This window comes from Podarcis gaigeae (assembly GCF_964106915.1).
Source record: "Podarcis gaigeae genome assembly, chromosome: 14".
NCBI classification, from domain to species: domain Eukaryota; kingdom Metazoa; phylum Chordata; class Lepidosauria; order Squamata; family Lacertidae; genus Podarcis; species Podarcis gaigeae.
This window is the reverse complement of record NC_139690.1, coordinates 25462934-25479236: the sequence shown is the minus strand read 5'-3', so window position 1 is coordinate 25479236 and position 16303 is coordinate 25462934. Positions and strand designations below refer to the sequence as shown.

The 16303-nt window shown below is 42.5% G+C and overlaps 1 protein-coding gene and 1 long non-coding RNA gene across 3 annotated transcripts in view; one reads left to right on the top strand and one right to left on the bottom strand.

Annotated features, from left to right (window-relative positions):
• Positions 1-15800, top strand: part of DENND4A (DENN domain containing 4A) — a 62391-nt gene extending 46591 nt beyond the window's left edge. For both annotated transcript variants that reach the window (XM_083713040.1, XM_083713039.1), the window contains exons 24-31: positions 2461-2636; positions 2725-2871; positions 3558-3762; positions 4938-5192; positions 6035-6152; positions 7129-7291; positions 9843-9907; positions 11107-15800. In XM_083713040.1, the coding sequence (XP_083569166.1) occupies positions 2461-2636; positions 2725-2871; positions 3558-3762; positions 4938-5192; positions 6035-6152; positions 7129-7291; positions 9843-9907; positions 11107-11243 (1266 nt within the window). In that variant the 3' untranslated portion in view covers positions 11244-15800. The remainder of the gene's footprint in view (positions 1-2460; positions 2637-2724; positions 2872-3557; positions 3763-4937; positions 5193-6034; positions 6153-7128; positions 7292-9842; positions 9908-11106) is intronic.
• Positions 1767-9472, bottom strand: LOC310831978. Its single transcript, XR_014558082.1, has 3 exons — positions 9452-9472; positions 8523-8639; positions 1767-2071 (listed from the first exon to the last, which is right to left on the bottom strand). It is a non-coding gene; the product is annotated as an uncharacterized lncRNA (long non-coding RNA).
• Positions 15801-16303: the final 503 nt, after the last annotated feature.

Here is a 16303-nt window from a genome sequence, read left to right as displayed (position 1 = left end):
TCCATTGAGGCAACTAATTAAATTTTCGTGACAGGGAGGGGTGTCCTCAAGGGGATCAGCTGAATGTTGGGGAGAACTCTGTATTGCGCTCTGGAAAGGTCAGGACTAGATAATTAAATCTCAAAGGGTTTAATACAGGTGGGGAACCTACAGCCCACAGGCCAGATCTGGCCTGCTGCTTGGTTTCATCTGGCCCATGGGCAAGTATTTAGGAGATTTAAAAACCCTATATACAAATTTGTTCTTCCTCTTTTTCCTTCCATACAGTGGTACCTCAGGTTAAGTACTTAATTCGTTCCGGAGGTCCGTTCTTAACCTGAAACTGTTTTTAACCCGAAGCACCACTTTAGCTAATGGGGCCTCCCGCTGCCGCTGCGCCGCCGGAGCCCGATTTCTGTTCTTATCCTGAAGCACTTTCTGGGTTAGCAGAGTATGTAACCTGAAGCGTATGTAACCTGAAGCATATGTAACCCGAGGTACCACTGTATCTTGGTTTGGTATCTGTTATTTAGCATTGGTAAGGATGAGGGAGAGGGAATGAGAGTGAGCAGCGGGTGTTTTATTGACTGATGTGACATCACATACACAACGCTTGCACAGAGCCCAGCCGTTCCTCATCTCCCACCCTCACGTTGACCCACTTCCTTCCTTTGTGCTGGTAGAGACAGAACACTCTATCTGGGTCCACATGTGCCCATGGGGTGTGTGTGTGTGTGTGTGTGTGTGAGAGAGAGAGAGAGAGAGAGAGAGAGAGAGAGAGAGAGAGAGAGAGAAATGGTACATGCAAGTGAATGGTTGGTGTTATTCTTCCTTTCAAGAATGAAGCAAACCAATAGAGAAGGGAAGTTCCACACTCCTTTTCACCTTCACACTTCACTGTCTGCCGTGACAGTGGTTCCTGGAGAATATTCCTGAGCCTGGCGTATGACCTGCCTAAGAGGCTGCCTGAGCAGCAGCAATCCCTACACTACCATCAGCACCTTGTTCAGATCTTCGCAGCACCTCACCTTGTCAAACAAGTCTTGCGTACCTAGCTGAATTGTTCGCATCCTTTACAGGAAATGTGGTGATGATGGTGGTGTTCAGGGGCAGCCGACCATGGTGTAAAATGGTGTGAGGCTCAGTTAGCAGCCATACATTGTAGAGATGGGCCTGTGGCTCTTGTGGGGTGTGGAATTCCAACATCTCTCCCCCCCACACTGTAAACTTTTTCTTGGGGTCTCTTATGGAGTTTCTGCCCAGGAGCCCTAGACTGAAAGACTCCCCAAAAAGTCTCTGTATGCTGAGAGGTCAAGCAGGGTCGGTTTTGTTTTGTTTTTTAATTAACAGAGAAGCAGGCTGTGTTGCTACTTGTGGTTCCATTATGCAGCCGGCTGAAGAGAATGCAGCCCAACATTCTTTGCTTTGAATTAACAAGCCATGTGTGAGAGAGAAACATCCTGCCTGTCCAATTGAAGTCCCCAGAGGCAAACTGAATTTGGCTCACAGCATGCAAAGAGGTGTCTTTGCCCTCTCTTCTCTGCTCATTCCTTTCCCCAGCCCTTGGGCCAAAGGCCCTTGCAAGGCAGAAGCTTCCACATCCTGCCTTAAAACAAGGTCACTAACAGAAAGAGGATATGCTGCTGGTGGATTAGGTTGCTGATCTCTGAGTACCTTGAATTGAACATCTTCGTGCCTTGGTGGATTCATGTGTTGAAACTGAACTGCTGGTTGTTGTTTTTTTAGGCCTGCAATCTTTAATTAGCTTAATTAGTAGATTAGACAACTGACGTTTTAATTGGTTTAATTGGTATGAGGGCAGTTTTTGCTCAGGAAGGCTGGGAGTTGAGAGCACATTTACTTATTTGCTCAGCCCCTTTTAGTTCCAGCATGTAAATGTAAGAGCAGATGACAAAGACATGGTTGAAGTTGCCTTGCAAATAAGTCCACAAGCAAGCATTTTTGTTAGCCATCCAGTTCAGCTATAAGACTGTAATTCTGTACACGCTTAACTTAGAGGTCAGCTACACTGAATTCAGATTTGCTTTCCAAAAAAACACGTCTGGAATTGGACTGTTTTCATCTCCAAAACCTGAAAAACAGTGAAAATTTTACTTGATGTTTCACTGTAACCTATCAGAATGCAACATATTCAAACCTTGTGTGCATCTGCATACATGATACATTATTTACTTTCAACTTCAATGAATGAATCTAAAATACGAAAACAAGTTTAATATTTACAAACATTTCCAACTGTATTTTAAGATTTCCTTTGGTGGTCAATTTGAAATGGGAATCTCCAGCCCCACTGAAGTTTTCAGCCAAAGAATAGGATGCAGAGCCGAGAGGCGCTTTCAGCCCAGCTCTAGGTTTTATGAATTCAGCTGGGTTTCTATTGCAGTTTGGTATGACTTGGGATTTCTCTTGCTACTGGGGGCAAAAGCCACACTGGGGCCTTTAATGAAGTGCTTTCCACAGGTCCTCATCTCAAGCTGTTCAAGATGCCATACCTGTGACTGTCTTGTACATGATGAAGAAATCATGGCAGGCTGGACAGCAGATGATTCCAACCTTAACACCACATGCCCTTTCTGCGGAAACCAATTCTTGCCTTCCCTGAACATCGAAATCAGAGATCTACGGGGTCCTGGAAGGTAACTGATTATTTGCCATTGGATTCTTGCTTGCAGTATTTCCAAATGTGTGTTGTCTAATTGCAACATTTTTTGATACTTTTTATAGATATTTCCTGAAATCCAGTCCATCTTCAGAGAACATGCAGCTTCCATCATCTTTTTTCAACCATGCAGCAAAGTCCTGCATCTCTGATACCACATCACGATTTTCAGCATCTCTAATACCTGCTCAGGATGACTTGCATTCAAATAGGTAAAATCATCATATTTTGACTCAGTCAAAGAAAAAAAATTGACATGCCTGTGGACATTTAATAATACTTTAATAAATGACCACAGGCAAGTCATGGTTGCCCACTCCATCCTGACTGCTCAAAGTGGGTAAGAGGATGCTGACTTCGGTGGTCCTTGGGCCGATTCAGCGATAAAAATGAAAACCATAAAGCAACATCAGAAAAGCAACAGTCTACCCAAAATACCCATTAGAAAGCCACAGTAAAATCAGCATGAATCATTATGCTAATTTTTATTAATAATCAACAGTGGCACGGTAATAATCTATGCCCATCAGTTAGATAAATTTTAGAAGATGCAAGGGAAATGGGGAGGAGGTTGTCATGAAATGGCTCAGATACATGAATAAGAAAAACTCTGTGTTCTGGCTTAGTGGTTAAACTGAAGTCTATTTTCTGCCCACCTAAGAACCAGTTAGCAGTATGGCAGGCATTTATCAGACAGCAGGCAAGCAAGTTTATTGAAGGATGAATTCTATGTGCAATGTGTTAGAACAGCAAATAACAGGACAGTGTTTGACCTTACATTTTCTTTTTATTGTAGAGTTGTGTGTATGGGGGGGGGGAGGTAGATGTTGATTTTTAAAATGTGTGATTTCAGGTAAAATAAAAAATACAAATACAAATACTCTTTTGTTGGTAACAGATCCAAAGAGCCTGATAGCACCTGTGCCAGAAGCATTCAGATCCCTTCAAGAAGGCAAAATGCTGCTGGGACTGAGCACACCAGTCACGCCTTGTCTCGAAGCATGAGTACCTTCAGTCCCCTGGAGGTGGAGGAAACAGAGCATCACAAGCACAGTCACATTGTTCCCACTGGGAGCTTGCCTACCACATTGCAGGGGACAGCTGTGAGTACTTAGGCCTTCTTTCTTGCCTTCCTAACTGGGATATTCAGAGCAATCAAAGATTCTGCAAAGCACAATTGCTTTTACCATGTTGGCGCTAGTTGCTCTGCTTAAAATTTACCAAAGGGGGGATAATTGACCAATGGTATAATCCCAGAAGTGTCACACAGAGTTAAACTATGAAGCTTGATCCCACAAGAGGCAGTGATAGTCAGCAATTTGAATGGCTTAGACAAATTCATGGAGGATAAGGCTATCCTATGGCTACTAGCCACCATGTTCTCCCTCCACTGTTGGAGGCAGCATGTCTCTGAATACCAGTTGCTGAGAATCACAAGTGGAATGAGCACTGTTGCACTTGGGTCCTGTTTGTGGGCTTCCCTTTGGGACTTTTGGTTGACCACTGGGAGAACATGATACTGGACTTAAAGGGCATTTGGTCTGATCTGGCAGGCAGGCTCTTATGTTTTAATGATACTCAATAAAACACTAGTCAAACAACAGTGGATGTTAGGAGCATAGGAAGCTTCCTTTTACTAAGTCAGGACATTGATCCATCTAGCTCAATATTGTCTGCACTGACCAGCATTAGCTCTCCAGAGTTTCAGATTGGAATCTTTGCCCAGCCCTATCAGAAGATGCTAGGGATTTAACCTGGGAACTTTATGCACATAAAGCAGTTGCTCTTAACACTGAGCCATGGCCCTTCCCCAAATTAAAGCCCATCAGAGAACAAAAGGCTAGGAAAATGAAAAAGTCTTCTCCTAGCATCTAAAGGACATCAGTGTAAGCGCTAGGATAGGTTCTCAAGAGAGTTGCGACTGAGAAGGCTGCCTCTTCTTACCCACTTTAGTAGCTCCTGAAGAAGAACCTTTAAAGTAGAACTTAGCTAATCATGAGACCCAATGTGGGTTAGTGGTTAGAGTGTCAGCCTAGAACCTGGTAGACAAGGTTTCAAATCCCCACACAGCCATGAAGCTAATTGGGTGACTTTGGGCCAGTCACAGTCTCTCAGCCTAGCCTACCTCACAGGATTTCTGTGAGGGTAAAATGGATAAGGTGGGGGTGGAGAGGACCATGTATGATGTCACTTTGAGCTCCTCAGAGAAAAGATGGAATGCAAATGTAATAATAAATACAAAAAAATGTTTATTTTTATTTCTTTATATATGCAATAGGATCCTTTGGGGTTGGAGTGGCGTTTGCAGAGTCCAGAGCCCATAACTGTACCATACCTGAGTCCTCTTGTTGTATGGAAGGAGCTTGAAAGTTTATTAGAAAACGAAGGGGATCATGTGATAACAGTGCCAGACTTTGTGGACCACCATCCCATCGTGTTCTGGAATCTAGTGTGGTATTTTCGACGCCTGGACTTACCCAGTAATTTACCAGGATTAATACTGTCCTCTGAGCATTGTAATAAGAATTCAAAGGTATGAAAAAATGGCTGTACATTTGTTTTAAGGGCTTGACAAATTATTATAAACCTTGTGCCTTCCGACTGCAGCTCTTCTCTGCTCCTACAGATTCCCACTCCAGGGATTTTGGGACTGTGCATGTGTGTGTTTTGGGGCAGGAAGAGAGAGAACTACCAATCTGTTTTAGACCTGTATTGAACAAGTTCTGGGATAGTTTCTGATTCTAGAGATCCTGTTGATATCCTCATAATGAGTACTGAAAGCATGCTGGCTAGATCTCTGAAATTGAAGACTGAGCAGTATTCTGCTCATCCTTGCAGAATGCTTCAAGAATGGAAAATAAGTGCATGTCTAGTCTCTGGACCAGACTAGCTGAGATGCCAATAGCCAGTGCAGGGGACTGGGAGAATAGTAGGTGGCAGGGGACTGTGCATAGTTTTTTGTTTTTCGTTTTACCCCTCCTCCACTGTGTTTCAAATCTGGATCGAAGAGTCTGCTCCTTGCACTGGGGGAAAAAGTTCAATTTGTGACAATGGCACAGGAACAGGGGGCCAATCCAAATCCATACCACTGCAGGGAACAAAGAGCGAAAAACCCCATTATACCTTCCCTCACAGGCTAGGGTGTCAATCCTGTTTACTTCTTTGCCTTTAGCCATACCTACTTTCACCTCTGGCCAGGGTATTCATAACTCTTCAATGGGGCCCTAGCAGAGAAGAAGCTTACAGTTCTATAGCCGAAAGTCAGAATTGTTATCCTTCTTTCCCACTGTGTGTGTGGCATCAAGGAAGTTTGATGCTGTTCTGTAATTTCCTGCTATTATGTTCAGTCTTGTCTTTTGTGTTCTTATTGCTCAGATTCCCAGGAACTGCATCTTAGAGGACAGCAAGTACGTTCTAATTCAGATGCTGTGGGACAACATGAAATTGCATAAGGATCCAGGGCAGCCTCTCTATATTCTGTGGAATGCACAGAGTAAGTGATGCAGCATGCAGCCTGGAAGCTGTTGTGTGCTGTTTTTAGAACAAATTCCTCACTACGATCACCAGTAACTTAAGCTGATAAGCAATGGGAATTTTGATTGTGCTAATCTGTTTGTCTTGCAGGTCAAAACCAAACACTTGTGTTTGAGAGTGAGTGTTACATTCTGTACTGTTCAGGTTGCTTTTTTATTTTTATTTTTAAATTATTCCCCTTTTTAGTGTGTATGTGTGTATATTTTATACAGTAACTTTTTGGCTTACAGTGTACTGCCTTAGCACAAATTTATTTTCCAGCCTTTTTTCCATTCAATTGTTAAATTCCTATCCTTTTTTTTTTTTAAGATGAACCATTGGAGTTGTGTTGGTGATTTGCCTCGTAGGCAGAGGTGGCTGGTCCATTAAGACAAATGGAGACACTGCCCCATCACCCTCTGCCAGACCCAGCTAGCCTTCCCATCTACCTGCCTTATATCCAGCCTAGGAGGTGGCTCTGGCTGCCAGCTTCCTCCTCCACCTTAGTCTCAGTGCTGTCATTGTGGCCCTCTCCAGGGAAGAAGATGCAGGCTAAACTAGCATCTCTTAGCTCCACCTGTCATTGGTTCTGCATCTCCTGCTTCTCTGCCTTCCTCCCCACCTGTCTCAATGTACACCAGCCACCACTACTTGCAGGGTCACCTGAGTAAAACCTTGCATTGGTCTCAATGCTTGTTTTTGAATTGGCTTTTAATACCCATTTGGTTGCAACTCTTATATGCTACTGGCCAGAACTTCCCTTTTATGACTTGCTTTTTTGTGCTTTATTTTTGTACTCCCTTTATCCTGATTCTGTCTTTATATGACAAGTGTTTTTTTGCAGAGCCAACTTAAAAGGTATCCTTGTTTTTCTCTTTCAGCTATTATTCCCCCTACCCCGTCACTGCTGTTTTTCATTTCCTTCTTAAATATTCCTTTTTATTCCTTCTCCCCAGCACAAAATTACCCAATGGTTCGCTTACTGCAGAACGATGACAGCTCATTTAACCAGGAGCTCTTAAGAAGCATGGTGAAGAGTATTAAGATGAATGATGTCTATGGGCCAATGAGCCAGATCCTAGAGAGACTGAACAAATGGCCACAGATGAAAAGGCAAAGGTAAATGAGCACAGTTAAAAAGAAGCCTATGGTATCATGTTGTAAGAGGAGGAAGTCATTCATCCCCTTGAGAGTATCAACGCTTTGATGTTCTGCATCTTGAAGAAGGATGCCTCTTGATAGGATGCCTTATGGGCTGTAACATCATTTCGTGCTATGTGTTTGATAACTGAATGCTCCTTTAGAACAAACACTCTGCACTCTTTCTTGTAGAGGTGGTGGCAGTTATTATTTCACAGTGTTCACTGGAACGTAATCACCCACCCACAAAAAAAGGCTTGCAGTATTTTTAAAAGAAAATGTCTTAAATGCATATCCAGTCCTGTGGGCTTTCCAGTGGTCTCCCACCCAAATCATGTCCATATCTGATAAGATTCAACAATGCTGCAGCTCCAGGTGATCCCAGACCAATTCACCGGACTCCTTGAACCTATGCCCTCAGTCCAAGCAGCCACAGTGCTCTGTGTTTGTGTGTATCCTATTTGGCAAAGCAGCAACGAGGATCACAAATGCACTATTAAACATCAAGGCTTTCTCACTCAGTGGAGGGTGGCAGTCAGAGTGGTTCATTCTTCTCATTTGTTATGGGGGAAGGGCCATAAAAATTATTCAGATAGGGACTTCCCCCCCTCACATCCTGGCTGCTTCAAAGAGACAAGGTGTGTCAGAGCTTCTGCTCCACTTTCTTTGGATGTAGGTAGCTGGAATAGGAAGCAAGTTGGACCAGCTTTGCATTTTGATCATGCCTACTGCACTGTGCTCTCCTAAGTGGGTCACAATGCAAAAACACCATGGCTCACAAAAAAATGTGGAAACATAGCAAAGTGGCGCCCTTCGCTCAACCCCAGAGGCAAAAACAGAACAAAGGGAAGCAATGTCAGGCATTACAAAACAGTGTTTATGTAGAGCCCAGGCTCAAGGGCACTGCAAAAGCATGCACTTAACGTGATTGCAGCTTCTGCAGATCACCTGACATAGATACAGGGTGAGTCCTTTAAAACAGGCCCCGTGGATACAGAGTACACATGTTCCACGGGGCCTCTTTTAAAAGACTCACCCTGTAGGTAGGTAGATAGATAGATAGATAGATAGAGGAGCAAGCTTGTTTATCAGGCTCTGGGAGTCTTCTCAAGAGCCTCCCAGAGCGTGTTAAGGCAGAGGGCTTAAAAATTATTTCCATGACACAAAAATCCTTAACAGAAAGAGCTTTTAAACCCTCCACCCAGCTTACCAAGCTGTGGGAGACTCTCATGAGATCTCAGGAAGCCCCATTCTCAAAATCTTGGATGGCAGGGACAGTTCCAGGGCTTGTTCTGCCTTTGCGTGATTCTGCCTTTGCACACAGTCTCTGGGAATGTAAACCTTGTGTCAATTGCAGTCCCACTATGTGGTATAAATAAGAAAAAGGGTACCGTATTTTTCGCCCTATAGGACACACTTTTTCCCCTCCAAAAATGAAGGGGAAATGTATGTGCGTCCTATGGGGTGAATGCAGGCTTCAGGAAGCTATCCCCCCAGCCCGGCAAGCTCCCAGAGCAATGCCGAAGCTGCACGCAGCTTCGCCATTGCTCTGGCACCCGTTCTGGGGGCTGGGGTCGGGGGAAGCTCGGGCTTCCCCCGCCCCAGCCCCGCGCCTGGGGGGGGAAATATTTTTTCCCCTTTATTCCCCCCCAATCTAGGTGCGTCCTATGGGCCGGTGCGTCCTATAGGGCGAAAAATACGGTAATTAGTACAAAGTAGAACAGCCTTCTCCAGCTTGGTGCCCACCCCAGATGTTTTGGAGTAGAGCTTTCATCTGGACCTAACCTCTATGCCCAGGTTGGCAAGGAGAGTAGGGTGCTGTGGCGATCACACAGGGCCCCCGGGCGTTTCACGGTCTATTGACCCTGTGCCACCACTGCGGTTGTTTTCTTTGCTGTCACCACCCCGCTTCTCACGGGGACACATGGAGTCCAGACAGTTTATTTTTAAGTGCAGGAATAAGTGTATGGTTTCGGTTTATTTTTCTCTTGTCAGTTTTTTAAATCTTAGTTCCTAACAACTTCAAACTGAATTATTCCCAACTATCTATTTAACTCCCTAACGATTCCTCTCACTCTCTCACAATAACTCGACCAACCCACTGCCTATTCCACCCTCTTCCTTCTCCAACACCCAAACCTCAACTCCCAACTGACAAACCCCAACTCCCAACCTCAACTGACTTTTCAAAACCTCCCACTCTATCTTTTACTCCCCCCTTGCATTCTCACTGGCCAATCACATCACACCCATTTTAACCCTTTCCTTGACCCATCCTAGGAGGCAAACGCCACAGGTGCAATCCAGCCTTCCAATCTCTTTTAACAGTGAGAACTCCCCTTCACCTCATGGTGTGTTTTCTAGACCTGGCAGGGCTATCATCATGACCCAGTTACAAATAATAATAACAATGCAAAAATCGATACTTTTTAATATATGTTGGAGAAGAATGTCCGGATTATATGAAGTATAGTAGGTTCATATAAGATTGTGGTTTTTAAAATAACACTTTCCAATGTATCTTTTTTAGGAGCCTTTATAGAGAAATACTATTCCTCTCTCTTGTTGCGCTTGGAAGGGATAACATTGATATAGGTAAGCCATCAAGTTGTGTTGTGTTGTGCTAAGTGCGCATAAAAGTAGTCATTGTAAACTGTTACTTCAAGAGTTAAAATGATACTTTTTGTTTTAAAGCATCTTTCACAATCCTGTTTAGATGAAGTATAATAATTTAAACCTAGTTGCTTCTTTTCTGTAAAGCCAGACTCGTAAATAGCTATTCGCCTGTGTGCGGTGAAGATCACCTTCAGGCAAACAAGAGTGGGGAAGATTTTATAAAGGGAATAGGAATGGGTTTATTCCTCTGACTCAGACTATTGATGGTCACTAAAACGTGACCAAGCCATTTTCAAACCAAGGAATATGAAGAGGACTTTTTTTTTTAACTTACCAGGGTTTGTTTTAAAACAATAATCTCTTATTCATATTCATTCATAACTCAGGATTAATGAAAACTCAAGAGTAAATGCTGCAGAAATTTTTATTCTGAGCTGAAGGTTTTGCTCTGGCTTAATTCTAATGCATGCACCCATGGTTTAGCATTGTGCAAACCTGCCCAATTTGCAAGCAACTACTATTTATCTGTTGCTGCCACTAAGTTGGAACACCACTAAGTTGGAAGCACAAGCCATTTGGGGGCCACCCATCAGCTCCCAATTGAGGTTATTGGTTCGTCTTGCTAATCAGGATATAACACATTTTTTAAAAGGAATTGTATGATGAAGTGCTTCAGGCAGGCTCTTTTGTGAAACATGAATGCAAAACTGTTGTCTAAAATGGCATCAGTCTCTTGAAAACACACACACACACACACACACACACACACACACAGTATTACAGAAAAGAACCAGACACTAATATTAACAATAGTAATAATTCATACATCACAAAAGCATATAAAATATATCTGTGTGGTGTACAACCACCTAAAATATAAAATCAAACCTTAAAGAAACAGAAATACAGAAATGGGTCATCTGACAAAAAGGTTATAAAAAGAGTAAATCATTTTTATCAGGTTTGCTTCCTGAGTTGGTCCCTAAAATCAGCCATGGACAGAGTGCCTTTTTCAGAATCCCCTATCTGAGCAGAGTCCACTGGGAAATCCCCCTGCCCCAAGAAATGAATCGGAGCTGTGCAGAAAACACTCCTAGTTCATAGCTATCCCAAAGCTAAAGCATTTCTGGCACCCTCTCCATTGTTCTGGTATAACCTCCCCCCTCCTGTCGTTACAGATGCTTTTGACAGAGAATACAAAATGGCTTACGACCGCCTTACAGTAAATCAGGTGAAGAGCACCCACAACTGTGATAGGCCTCCAAGTACAGGAGTGATGGAATGTCGAAAGATTTTTGGGGAGCCGTACCTTTAAAAAAAGAAATATTGCACCTAATGAATTGCAGCAGGGTTTGTATGAAGAAACAGAAAAGACTTCAGAAAGACTCTCACCCTTCTCCATTTAAAAAAGCATCTTCAGCTTTGTTTTAAAATTAGGATTTCCAAGGGGGGAAATGTTGCTGGAATGACTTATGAGCCGTGGGCCAGAGTAGGCTGTCTTCGCTGTGGACAGTGTCTGCAAAACATGTAGGGGAGAAAACGGAATGGTCCATTGCAGAAAGCTTAAGCAGAGATGGACCAAAATCATGTACTGAAAGTTTGAATGAAATAAGCTTTTCAGAACTGTTTACATAGAAAGTTAAAAATGTCACAGAGCTCATACCAGAGTTGTATAATAACAGATTTTAAATTATTTATAGCAAGTTCATATTTTTTTAACTTTTTAAATTACTATAGTGAATCAAGTGATCCTGTTGCAGAAGCAATACTTTTGTCCTCCCTCAGAATATTGCTGTTTATAGCAACTGGTCTTTTTTGCAGATAAAGCCCTTCTCTCTTTCATTTTTTAAAAAGTAGTGTGGAAATATCGATGCTGTTCTCAATCGCAGTGCAGGTTGTAGTATTTCCTGTCCCTCCCCATAAGTGCACACTTAAAAGATTGCAGACTTTAGCTGACAAGTATTCCAAACTTGTATGAAGCTTTCATAAGTTACGTGCATTTGTCACTTTTAAGAATCCGACATGGTTGGCTGTTGGGGAGCCACCGCTATACAGATAATCCATTGCAAAGCCTGCCATTTAAAGAGCTACTTTAGGCATTCCAATGGGTCATGGGTCAATATTTGCCCTGTAGGGTTGTGGACCTTTCCTCATCAAAATAACAAGCTTTGCACCAGAGGTTGGGAACCCTTTTCATTCTGAGAATCACATTTCCTCATGGAAAACCTCCCAGGTGTTGGGTCAGGCCAGAGTCAAAATTGGACAAGGGGTGTGACTCTTACCATTGTACAATAGGCTACATTCCAGCTATCCAAAACTCCGAGGTTTTGAAACACATAGCCTCACACCCTGCCCATCTCTCCATCCAGGCAAGCAGGAGGAATTGTCACAATTCTTTTTTTTTCCCCCTGGCAATTCACTGCTTGCATTTATTTAATATTTGAAGATGCCCTCTTCAAAGCACCACACTTCGAACAAGTACCTCTTCCTGGGGAAACACATAGCCCCACACCCTGCCCACCTCTCCATCCAGGCAAGTAGGAGGAATTGTCACAATTCATGTTTTCTGGGCTTGAACACATTGTACAGGGCAAATGATAGTAATACTAGGGCCGCTAAATTCATAATGGAAGCTAATCCCATTGTACCGAGCCATAAAAAATTCTCTTGGGAGGGTTGGATATATATGTTTGAGATCTTCACAATGCCATAAGGTTTGCCGTTGCTAGAAGAGTGTTTCCAAAAACAGACTTTAGAGATCCTCTTGGCAGCTTCCAATCTGAGCTAGTGTTGTTATTCAAGGCGGCAAGTTCTTGTTCCACAGTGGCGGCTTTCCAGGGGTTTTAGTCTGTCGGTTGCTTCAAGATTCATAGGCAGAAGCCCTGGCCACCTGACACCCATTTGGCATCTGGGACATAGACAGGTGGCTGCTCTTCATCAGAAAGGCCCTTGCTCCCGCGAGCGGAATCCGCCATCTTGAAGCAACTCGGAATTATCACAATTCAAGGACACATTTCAGCCATACAAAAGCACCTGAGAGGGCACAGAGCCGAGTCGGTGAGGGACTGGGCCCAGGTGGAATTCCAAGGGCCCAGGGCTATGATGTTCCCTACTTCTGCCCTATACAATATCAAAATCCATGGGCATAGCTACGGGGGACAGGGGGCAGTTGCCCCCCCCCAGTCAATAAAAATACACAGCTAACTTAGCTTCTCACCCCACCAAAAAAGACAAAAATCCTGGCTACACCCATTTCACAATCTGCTTTCAAATTTCCCTGCAGTTTCCAGAGTGGTGTGTCATGTATTTCTGCTTCCATGGGCTGCTGCCTAAGAAGGACAAACCCAAAGCACCACTGGGCACATGGGAATGGGGGAATGGTGCTTTGGATCCCAGCCAAAGTGTATGGCAAGTTGCTTGGGGAAAATGCTTATATACAAACTGAAGGAAAGAACTGTATAATCTGTGTTCCAAAATGGAATTTAGGACAAGCTTGTCCAAACAGAAAATTTGGGTGCAATAGGATCATGTGGGTTGGGGAAGAGAATGTAATCTACTTTGAGATAAGATGTGTATCAGATATATTAGATATCATTGCTTGTTTGCTAATATGCAAACATCATAGCAACTTATTTTTGTTGCATGGCTTCTCACTGCTTGTGTTTCAAACCCAGATACTTTAAAATTTTTGAGAACTGGAGAACGTTATAGTGTCTTCTCTAATTTGCACATACATGTAGAGTTCCTTGTTTACAGGAAGATGTGCTGCCTATTCTGTCACCTCCTCCTGGTTTTTCTCCAGCTAATAGGTTTGGTTGGAGGCAGTGTCCTTCTAAACACCAGTTGCAGGAAACCACAGGATGGGACAGTGCTCTTGTGCTCAGGTCCTGCTTGCAGGTTTCTCACAGGCATCTGGTTGGCCACTGTGAGAACAGGATGCTGGACTAGATGGGCCATCTGCCTGATCCAGCAGGCTCTTCTTATGTTCTTAGTATGCTAATAGTCATTTTGCATGGGGATTATTAACCTATGCCTTAGCAACTTGGTCTTAGACCTGAATCCAAAGAGCTACTTCAGGCATTTTGAATTTTTCTTTGTCTTTGAACAGCAGGTCCCTTTTGCCATGTCTCAAACTGTTTTTGAATCTGCTCCTGGATTCGGACAGCATGTGGGCCTGCTGCTCAAAAAACATTTAAGGCTGAAGCCTCTTTGGGTGTGTTGAAAGTGTAGTCTCTAAGGACACAATGAACTAGGAATTTCTCCTGCATAAGTCCCCCCTGCATCCTCTTGCATAGCTTCCATTCAATTCTGCGGGCTTCCATAGGAGAATTTCCTTGTGCATTTCCACACATCAGTACTCACCTTGCAATTACAGACAAACACAGGTAACTTTAAGAGAATGTCATCTCCATGAATTTTGTGACAAAGCTATGCCTCCTGATATAGTGGGTAAAGAACTTTGGAAGCCACATTGCTAAGTACCTAGTAACGTGGGTGGGTGTTAATTTCTGTGTACAGTATCTGTGCTATGTTGTATTCACACAGTTATGTTGTGTAAGGAAAAGATGTGCACTGTGGTTGCCACAAATGTAAATAAGTCATTTGGTATTTGTATTGTGTAGAAGACAGTAGAGTGCTGGTCAGCCTTTGAACTACAACTTCTTGCTTCTGTTAGCTGTGTAAAAGCCACTATTTTATAGCACTTTAGAGCTATGATGGAGAGCTTCTTCCTGAGCTCTGTCTGGTGTTTCTAGGGATACCAAGAAAGTGACAAATCAGAATCACTCATATATGGTATGTATAACCTGTTTGGGGGAATATGGTCTCACAAGGGTGTGTGTATGTGTGGGTGTGTCTACTGCTGTCTTAACATCAAAGTTTCAATTAACGTGACCGATAATTTTCCAGTTGCAGCACTTCCTAATAGCATAAGTGTGTATATACTAAAATCAAGCCCTCTAGGCTGATGTGTTAGCTTGGTAAGAGAGAAGGATAGAGAGGGACATTGTCCTATTACCATGTTTGGCCAGAATTCAAGGAATTACTTCAAACATACTCAGTAGCTTGTGCACACCCAAAATATGTTTCAGCGCCCCCCTTTTGAATGGCTGATCCCCATTCTTATCACAAATTGTGATAAGCGAAAATCATCACCATGCATCTCTCTAGTGAAAACCATCACCGCGGACACAAAATTAAATCTGCTATGTCTGTGGTGGCCCATACATTCACTTAAAAACAAACATGGATTGAGTTTACATTTTTAATCTTTGTTATTGAAAGGCAGTTTTGAAATCTTTTTCCTTCTGTTTATAGTGAGTTGTCCTAATACTTAGGAACAGTTCTGTGTTTCCTACTGGTAATATAACAAAGCCTTTTATCCTTATGGTTCATGGTATCTGAAACATATTTGAGGCTTTTAAGTGCTTATTTTCTTCCTTTTTACTGTGTTCATAATCCCTGTAATGTTAGGTTTGCTCTTTGTACAGAAATGGATTTATCAAGTAGATGACTTTAGTATTTCAATAGGAAATGCTTTATCCCAAAGACAGAAAATGGATATTCATTACATGTAAATGTGTGTATATATGGCATTATAAAGCAGGAGGTACAGCTGGTGGATTAATTTGCTAAAGAGCACTTTTACAAATGAATGGTTGTAGATTTGTACATATGTAATGTTTACATTTTATTTACCAACAAAGAATATCAGTTTTAAGTGTTTATTTTTGTTCTGAATTTGTAGGTCAAATTTAAGGTGTAAATTTCCATGTTCACAATGGAAAAAGCTGTGTTTTCCCCCATGAAATGTCCTAGAAAAATGATTCTATTTAAAATTTTACAATGGCTCAATAAAGAAAAGTGAACATGATCTTTGTGCTCATTCTTTTGTCTTGCATTTATATTGAGGACAAGTAGTTGCAATGTTTCTCCATCATTTCCAGGATTCATAAGACTTCAGTAACCCTAATAGCAGTTTCCAGAGGGAGTTCAGTGTCTTGCAGCAAAACTCAGAGTCTCGTGACACCTGAAAGCCTAAGAAACTTAGAGTAAGCACAAGCTTACTATAGCATAAACTTAGTATAGGCCACAAATGCCTTATGTCAGAAATTTGTTAGTATTTAAAGTTCCACAAGTCTCATAATATCAGTGGATTTTTTTATAAATATAGAAACTCATATTTGCAGCCTGAAAATGTCCTTTATTACACTGAAACTTGTGTGGGACTCCTTTGTGAATTGCATGTCCCTAAGGCAGCTTCATGTACCGCAAGTATTTTTAAAAGCTCTAGTACCAGCAACATAATTGGATGATATTCAGTGTCTTAAAATATTCAGTAGCAAATATCAGAAGGGCAACCTGCACACCCCAACA